At 41.1% G+C, this 9496-nt stretch overlaps 1 protein-coding gene across 7 annotated transcripts in view; it reads left to right on the forward strand.

Annotated features, from left to right (window-relative positions):
* The window catches only part of LOC116699509 (myomegalin), a 50139-nt gene extending 46493 nt beyond the window's left edge, over positions 1-3646 (forward strand). For 6 of the 7 annotated variants that reach the window (XM_032532141.1, XM_032532134.1, XM_032532135.1 and 3 more), the window contains 4 exons: positions 41-179; positions 1307-1353; positions 1570-1624; positions 3470-3646. In XM_032532141.1, coding sequence (XP_032388032.1) covers positions 41-179; positions 1307-1353; positions 1570-1624; positions 3470-3600 — 372 coding nt within the window. In that variant the 3' untranslated portion in view covers positions 3601-3646. The remainder of the gene's footprint in view (positions 1-40; positions 180-1306; positions 1354-1569; positions 1625-3469) is intronic. The other variant, XM_032532139.1, reaches the window with a different exon arrangement.
* Positions 3647-9496: the final 5850 nt, after the last annotated feature.

A 9496-nucleotide genomic window follows, 5' to 3' on the forward strand; every position in this document is an offset into this window, starting at 1 on the left:
GTGTGTGTGTGTGTGTGTGTGTGTGTGTGTGTGTGTGTAGGAGCAGTGTATGCAGGAGGAGATTGTGTCTCTGAAACTGCGTATGTCAGAGCAGGAAGAGGTTCTTAAGGGGACGATTCAGAGACTGAGGAGCACCAGCCGCACCAAGGAGAACATGGAGCACTTCATAGTCAACCAGTGTAAGTGTTTCTGGGCCATTGTGTGTGTGAAAGAGAGAGAGAGAGAAAGATCATGAGAGGGACTTAGGGCGTAACAGATGAAAAAGAAGTAGGTCTTGGATGCACAGACATGCTGCAAAAACAGGGCCCAGAGTGTGAGAAGAAAAACATGTAGAAAGAGAGAACCTAATAAGGTCATGTGTAAAGTTACAGACTCTCAGCAGACAACACTGCTTGTCCTCTCTGGAAAGTGTAGACAAATTCCAGGTTGAGTACTGGACAGGGAACGCAGCGTCCCCACTCTTGTATCTCAGGTCCAAATGCACAAAAACCTTAAAGGAAAGGTGTTACTGGGATTTGCTTGTTAATGTTTGCAGGACATCAAGTTTTGATATGTGTAGGGCTTTGTATCGTCATTGCGAAATCCAACCTTTTAAGGACACCAATTTTCTTTGTGAATGAATAATTGTAAATAAATAAATGTTCTTCCTTAAAATACAGGGGGCATAAATAAACACACCCCTATGTTAAATTCCCATAGAGGCAGGCAGATTTTTAATTTTTAAAGGCCAGTTATTTCATGAATACTATGAATCCTAATAAAGTTCCTTTCGCCTTTGGAATTAAAATAGCCCCCCCCCATCATTGCATACCCTTCACCATACATAGTTTTATTTCATTTAGCCTAATAGCTGGTTTGATTTGCATTGAGAGATAATCTTATGGAAAGTTCCCCATGCTAATCTCTAGGTATAATGAAGGGTATGTGATGATGGGGGGGGTATGTATGATGGGGGGGGGGGGGGGGGGGTGGGGGGGGGGGGGCTTATCATATGCCTGCTGCCTTTAAAATAGGGGTGTGTATACTTATGCCCCTTGTATTTTAAAGAAGAATAATTATTTATTAACAATACATTATTCTTTCACAAAGAAAATTGGTGTCCTTAAAAGGATGGATTTTCCTTTTTTTTTTTTAATTAAGGCATTAAGATTAATTTCCACAAGATGTTTGTTTTATTCCTCTTTTTAATCAACTTTAGCATGGGAGTTAACTTATGCAAGCCACTGTTTATATAGTGCAGTCCTAGATAGATGTGCTTGTGTAGTTTTGTAATAACACTCTAAACATCTTTCTTGTTTTTTTGCAGTGTCGAGGACTCGTGATGTGCTTAAGAAAGCGAGGACAAACTTAGAGGTAAGCAAAAATTCCCCATCATATCTGGGATATTAGACACAATGTCTGCTATCAGGGTGCATACTCCACAGGTCTCCGTGATACGTGTATCAGTGTTGTGTCCTGATGTCCCTTTGGTGTCTCTATGATGCGAGTTCATCACTTTTGGCTTTTCTGTCCCACTTGTTCCTTCGTCCTGCATTTGTCTCTACTCTCCTCCTTTTAAACCCCCCCCAGAAGAACGAGCTGAGACTTTCCTCTCTAAGCTCCTCCTCTTCCTCTCCTTATGCTGGTAATTGTCTGACATTTTGTGATCTTGCAAAGAGGTAGATGTTGTCCCAGATACTGTATTTCATTTTCTGTAGTAGTTTAGGCCTACTGGTCAAACTTTAGGTGTAAAAGCAAATATGAGGGTGATTCTGGGGTCTGGGGCAGCTTTTACCTCCGTGTGGATTTGCTTTTTCTAACCATGCTGACATCACTGCTTTACCATCCCGTCACAGTGAACTGCATCCTGGTCTAACTAACTCAGTAAGACATGTCTAGCCTCCTCAGAGTGTTTTATTAGAGTGAAATAAAGCATTGGAAGTTGGCCTAAGTGGGGAAAAAGCTGAAAACACACACACACACACACACACACACACACACACACACACACACACACACACACACACACACACCTTATACCACTCTTGGGCTTTCTTAGGTCAGCTGTTGTAAATAACTGACACCAAACACTGACACCAAATTGCATACACACCCATTAACTACGCCGCCACTGCACTAAAGTGTTGTTTACTTCGACATGTCCCCCTGTATTAAAGTTGAGTCTATTCATAGCTTCAGACCCCCCCCCACCACACACACACACACACACACACAGTTAGCACCAAAATAAGCACACACTGCATAGTTTCCATTCTGTGTGTATGCTGTCATGCTTGTCATAAAGGGTATCGCCCATCAATTTTCAGGTTGATCGGAGTTACAAACACCTAGATTCATTCACACCACAAGGCCCTCAAACACACACACGTAAAACCGTGTGTGTGCATGTGTGTGTGTATGTGTGTGTGTGTGTGTGTGAGAGACAACCTGAGTAACAGTATTGCTTAGTCTATGATCACTCATTCTCAGCTTCTCATCTGCAAGCTATTAGGAATGTTTTAAAGACTAACATTACACGCAGTACACCACTTCTTGCTGTGGACTTGCTTGTTTTTAAAGGAATAGTTTGACTTTTTAGATTTGACTTTCTTGCAGCGAGTCAGATGAGATGATTGATACCGCTGTCTTGTTTGTAAGGGTGTAATTGATCGGTGGTCTCCATAAAGGCCGATCAGAGGACGCACAACTCGTGAGAAAAAGTGTTACTACTACTGAAAAAATGTCTGCAGTGATTGAAAGGACATTTTTTAGATTCTGAGCTAGGACAAAAAGCTAAACAATTACTGATCTATTCTCTAAAGATGTGTGACTGTTATGTCATGGCTTCTATTTTAAGTTCATTTCAGCAGGAGGACAAGCCTAAAATACTTTCCACCTCATGCCTTTTATCTTGACATCCCAAGATATGTGAGTTTGTGTAAATTAACAATGAAAGCCGTTTAAGGTGTATTTCTAACGGAGGAAGTAGAATGTTGAAAAAAATACATTATCTTGTGTTAATTTTAATACATATACATTGTTGTTAAGACTTTTAAAATTAATATATATGACATGATAAATAGAAGGCTTCACATTGACCCGGTGATCGGAGAAAATCCTGATTGGAGCACCCTTACTTGTTTGTATGCTAAATGTTATGCTACTGCCAGGAGACCGTTAGCCTAGCCTAGCCTAGCCTAAAGACTGGAACCAGAGGGAAACAGCTAGCAGGTAAGGGGGATTTCTGGATGGATTTTTTTTTTTTTTTTTTTTCACTTAGGCTGGCTCATTCCACCTGTTTCCGGTCTTTAAGCTAACCGTTTCCTGTAATATCTTCTCATCTCATCAACTCTTGGCAAGAAAGCTCATAAGCGAATTAGCCAAAAATGTCGAACTATTCCTTTAACATTTCACCTCGCCTGCCGTTTGTCAGTTTTATCAACCTGTATAAGGACTGTTGAATAATCCCTTTCTCGCTGTCTAAACCCAGCTGAGGACCCAGGATGTGCTGCCAGAGAGGGTCCTGCTGATCGCGGTTTCCTGAAGGCCGGCGCAGCCTCCGGGGGGGCAGCCTATCAGCGTCCAGCGGCGAGGAAGCGCAGCAGCCAATGCCTGCTTTAGACTTTTAAAGAACCAGCTACCACCTCTGACCTCTAACCTCTATGCTCCAAGCCTCCCCCCCACCCCCAACACCCCACCAGCCGCATTCTCCCACACAACCTCCCAGCCTCCTCCAGCCATGCGAGTGCTTCCACACTTCCTGTCAGGACTGTGAGCCTTACCCCCCCCCCCCCCCCCAACTACACGTATGATTGTCTTTGAGTGATACAGTCGGCAGTTTGTCTCGTCGTGTGTGTGGCAGAAGAAGGTGTTTGAAATGTGCCTCTGGTGGTTTCAGGGACGTGCGTCCTACTGACGGAGCTGGTTGAAGATGCTCCTAGACACTGATCCCAGACCAGGTCGGGGTTTTTAATTACAGAAACTTTCAGGATATTTGTACCTGAGTTAGACATTTAAAAAAAAAAGAAGGTACAAGGTACAATTTTGAAAACCTATGTAACCGGAGACTTGAAAGAAGTCCGGAAGTTTCTATTATAGACCTTTAGATCTGTATCTAAGAGCATCCTCTTCTGAGAGCCAGACAGCCTGTGGACGGAATAATAGTTTGTGCATGTTTAATCGTGGCTTGAGAGAGGAATTCTGCACACGCGTACACAAACACACACACACGTGTGATTGAAAACGGCTCACTCAAAGACAAATCATCCTCAACTTTAGCTGCCACAGAAATGCAAGTTTACCTCTGGTGGCACTTTTATGATCAAGGACCTTACTTTTTTTGCAAATGCAATGCAAAGAACAATGACACCCACGATGTATCACACAGTGGAGGAATGTAGAGGGGGGGTAGGCGATCAACGCTAAGTAGTCGTGTACGAGCTGTATCTGTATTTGTGGAAGAAGCGTATTAATGCTTTGTCAGCCATCAGCCAAGGGTTATGATTAGCAGAACAAAAGCCACAGAAAGGTTCCATTTTAGACACAAGCCTCCTCTCTAAGGGTCCTTCAGATATTGATTTGAAGTACTGAATAAGTCCAAAACAAGAGAGTAGGGTCAATTCTGGTTGGTTGTGATTTGTGAGATTTGTGATGTACACTAGAATATGTAATTTAAAAAAAAAAAAGGAGGTTAGAGTGCTGAAATGGAACCAGGCATAAAACGCGTATTCAAGCTCCTCTGTAGGAGTTCTCATACGAGCATGTGCAATAATGATGCGGTTTCTTGAATGATCATGCTGCACCGGGTTATTATTATTTCTTTGCTTGACACTGAGCTATTAGTCCCACTCATAATAACGCTAGGACACAATCAGTGTTACGATTGTACTTTTGAACCAGAGTGTTGATGCATGACAGAAATGCTCAGATCTAAGCTATGGAGCAGGGGATTGCCAATACTTGCCAAACTTTGAACTCTGACTTAACTGAACTTTGACTTGCCTTATCCATGCGAATGACAAAAAAAAACAGGCCATAGGGATACCCAGGTGTCTTTTTTCAGAGGGCCTTTAGAACCAGAGACGGTAACCGTTAGACAGCTGTTTATTTTGGATTGTTCAATGGAAATGAGTTCCTTTTTTTTTGGACCAAAACTCAACAGAGTGGATTATTCCCACGTGGCCATATGCTATTGTCTTATTGTTATTTCTCTTGGTTCAGGCCTATCTTAGCATTCCCATGGCAACGGCAATATATGTTATCAAGTTCTTATAGCTGATCCAAACTTTGGCAGGCTACTGGTTTCACTGTTCAAATTTAGTTTGATGTGTTCTTGCTGTACATTTGCCATTTTCTGCTGTAAATAACATGCTTCTTCTGTATGAACTAGTGTGTGTGTGTGTGTGTGTGTGTGTGTGTGTGTGTGTGTGTGTGTGTGTGTGTGTGTGTGTGTGTGTGTGTGTGTGTGTGTGTGTGTGTGTGTGTGTGTGATTGAAGAAGAAAAAAAAAACTTCCAACATTTGCTTTTTGCAAAGTTGATTTTCTGGGTAGCTGTGCAATAGCTTCATGTTTTATTTTGATGTTAAACATCATTGTGTTACGAGTGTGTTTGCTACATTCACCTCCTGCGGTGTCTGATTTATATGCAGCGTGCGTTAGATTACGTCACTTTCGATTAGTCGCCTAGGCTGTGTCTGAGATGAAATCACAAACTATGCCTTCATGATATCTAAATCACTGATCACAATATCCTCCACCTAGAACAAAGCTCTGAATAATGTCGCTTCGCTTGCCTTTACATTTAGCTCGAGAGCCTCTCTCGGTGTAGAAACGGCCTTGATCCTGCTCTGGTCTACCCGAGATCTGCCAAATTAGGTGTTAGCTAGTTAGCCAGCCCATAGAGCCCCATTGTGAACCCGGAAATGTTGAGTACACCAAAGTTTTATTGCATAAGTGTGAAGTATGGGTCCCCAGTATACGGAAAATGTTGGATGCTAATTTGCATATGTTGAGCAATTTGCATAATTAGCATAATTAGCATTATTAGCTTAATCGTCCAGTTTGACCACATATTTTGCATTGTATGGCCAATTTCTACAATGTGAGTGGTTTTAGAGGTTGTAGAGGATGCTGATTTCTTTCTGGCATTTTCAGACTTCAAAGAGCTAATTTTAGTACTATTGTGATTTATTTTGTAAGTTCCGATTACTTTCAGGCATAATATAGGTTATTTAGGTAAACAAAATTTACATTACAGAACATGAGTGCTCTTGTGAATGTTGATGCATTGTTTTCAGGGTGTAGTTAAGTAAATCCCCTCCTGACACTTTTGAATATCCAATGCTTTTGGATAAATGATGTATCTTTGTTTGGCTGAATGTTGTGCATTTCTGGAAGAAAAAGCAATGCAGGTATTTGAAATAACTTCTTCTGATCTTGCAACTGTACCATACATATTAATGGGGTAGCTATTTAAGACACCCAATGACATGACATCACCTAAGCCCCTCATCATGTGTGATAAACAAACTATGTAAAAATATAAACTTTATATATGCCATACCAGACAGACCCTGTAAGTTGCAAGGGCAACGTCCAAATGGCTGCCCATGTTGGTCCCCACGTCGCAAGATCCAACAAGGACCCAGTTAAAACTCCGCCAAATGCAAGAATTAAAACCGAGTCTGGCCCAACCGAGTCAGCCCACCAGACGTAAGGCTAACCAAGAGGACTTGAATCCTGGGTGGGCACAATCAGTTCCTCTCCTTCCTTTAGACCCATATTATTGTCCCATCCAAAATAAGGTGATATCCACAGCTGGTGGATCAGGCTGGTCAGCAGTGCCTGAAGGGGGACACGTCTTCCATGAAGGCAAGCTAGTGACTTCAGTGCTGGGGGCCTTTGGCGCTTTTCGGTAAATTCCATACCTGGTTGCATTCAAGGTTACAAAGTTCCTCTGATTGTACAGAGCCAGAAAGAAAGCCCTTGTTGCTTTTGTGATCTGTAACTTTGGGGCTTCTGCCTCTCCAATGCAGTGGAGAAGCTTACCAGGAACGACTCTTATGGCCTTGAGTGCAGACACCTTCCCCTTCCCAACAGGATATGAGGTGGAATCACATCCCAAAATAGCATGCATGGCCAGAGTGGAACCACATTGATCACCCAGATTCTCTGCAATTGCATTTATGCTGAGAACTGTGCCATTCCATCTGTAGGTTAGTTATGATGCCAGCTTTCTAACACCAATAAACCATAAAGCACAAAGACATCTGTGTCATCACTGAGAATGTGAACAGTTGAAGCCCCATGTCTGACAACATGTAAGTTATAAGTGATATATCCGCCTCATCATCAGGGTTTTGAGGGTCTTTTACATGCTGTCTCAGCTGGTGGTTAGCTGAATTAGCTGTCAGCTAAACTAACCCTAGCTTTCCAGTGGTGGTGAACAGACTTTCTTTAACTATCTACGGGAACAGATTGTTCAATTCAATTTTAATTATAGTATCAATTCATAACAAGAGTTATCTCGAGACACTTTACAGATAGAGCAGGTCTAGACCACACTCCAGAATTTACAAGGACCCAACAGGTCTAGTAGTTTCCTCCAGAGCAAGCAACAGGGCCACAGTGGCGAGGAAAAACTTCCTTTTAGGCAGAAACCTCGGTCAGACCCAGGCTTTTGGTAGGCGGTGTCTGACGGGCCGGTTGGGGTTAGAATGAAGAGTGGCAATAACAAAAATCGTTCAGTATCGTAAAGGTCATAAATATGCGTTCATCATGATATCATCTGCGCGTGCGTTAACATCTTGCACATGCGCAGGACAGATCGTGTACCGACAAGCTCTATTGCAGAACACACAACTTAAGTTATGTTGTACCAAAAATTATCGTTCCTTAAAGTTTTGGTGGTTTGTGATTAGCTTGTTCGATTTGGCTATGAGTTAATAACGCCGGTGTTCTGTTTAAGAAGAAATGCTATTTGGTGAAACTACTTCCTTTTAATGATTAAGTTTTCCATACATTTTTAAATGTTTCAACTACTTTAAAACTAGACTATGCTCCCTTGCTTTACAACATACTAATTACAACTTCAACAGCTAGCTGCCACATTTTATTTGCATGAAAACATGACCGGACCTCAAAAAATGTCAATAAACTTAGGTTATCAACATTCACATCAAAGAGCAAGAGTTGAAATGTAAGACCATAGTGTTTACCATGAAAATAACCAAACGTTTGTCCCAAGTTAATAAAAAATGTGTTTAAATTAATCCAAATTTGTTGTAGAATTACCATTTTGAAGTCTGAAAGTGCCAGAATTGAATTCAGCATCCTCTAAAACCTATTAAACCACTCCAATATTGTAGAAAGTGATTGCACTCTGCAAAATCTATTGTCAATCTGGCCGATTCTGCTAATTATGCTAATTTGGCTAATGAACAAAGATCCATCATTCATCCTAAAGCATTGGATATTCAAAAGTGTCAGGAGGGGATTTATCTTAACTACACCCTGAAAACAATGCATCAACATTCACAAGAGCACTCATGATTCTGTAATGTAAGATTGTGTTTACCATAAAATAACCTATAATTATGCCTGAAAGTAATCGGAACTTACCAAAATAAATCACAATAAGTACTAAAATTAGCTCTTTGAAATCTGAAAAAGCCAGAAAAGAACAGCACTCTACAACCTCTAAAACCACTCACATTTGTAGAATTGGCCATACAATGCAAAATATGTGGTCAAACTGGGCAGATTAAGCAATAATGTAATTATGCTAATTATGCAAATTGCTCAACATATGCAAATTAGCATCCAGCGTTTCTGTATATGGGGACCCATACTTACACTTATGCAATAAAACTTTGTGTGTACTAACATTTCCGGGTTCACCTAGTTGGCTACTAGACTATTTTGTTTGCGCTCAAGTCTTCAGAAAAAGACAGACAAAAGTTGCCAAGTATATCAAGAGATAAAAAGTTCGGTATTTCCTTTTTGACATTTGAGACGTTAAAGGGAAAAGTTTTGAAGAATTGTCTACTGTAAAAACAGCCCATGACTGGAAAAGATTGTGAAAAGTCTGATCCACAAAGCACCTTGTTAGAGCGTAAACAAAGCCGGGGTTCAAACGGCAGTTTGAATCAATGGATTGTTGGTCCTGAGTTGCGTATGTATATACTGCTATTTGATTGGTGCAGCTTGTATGTGATTGGAAAGCAGCTTTTTCTCAGTTTGTGCAAAAAGAACTAGAAAGCCGATACAGGACTCCTGGATGGATCCTGTCTCTGATGACAGTTAAAAAGTTTGCTGTGTTGGCAAAAGTATTATCAATGACAGATTTTGGGAAAGAATGAATAAAATTCTTAAAAAGGTTGTGTAGTTTATTTTTGGTTGGAATGTATTGTTTGTGTAACTTTGTTCATTAAAGGCGTTTTTCCATTAATGGTACCTGCTTGGCTCAGCTTGACCGCGGGGCCCCGTCTTCCTTTTTCCGTTGCAGATCAGTACCACC

Source organism: Etheostoma spectabile, chromosome 12 (assembly GCF_008692095.1).
Source record: "Etheostoma spectabile isolate EspeVRDwgs_2016 chromosome 12, UIUC_Espe_1.0, whole genome shotgun sequence".
NCBI classification, from domain to species: Eukaryota; Metazoa; Chordata; class Actinopteri; order Perciformes; family Percidae; genus Etheostoma; species Etheostoma spectabile.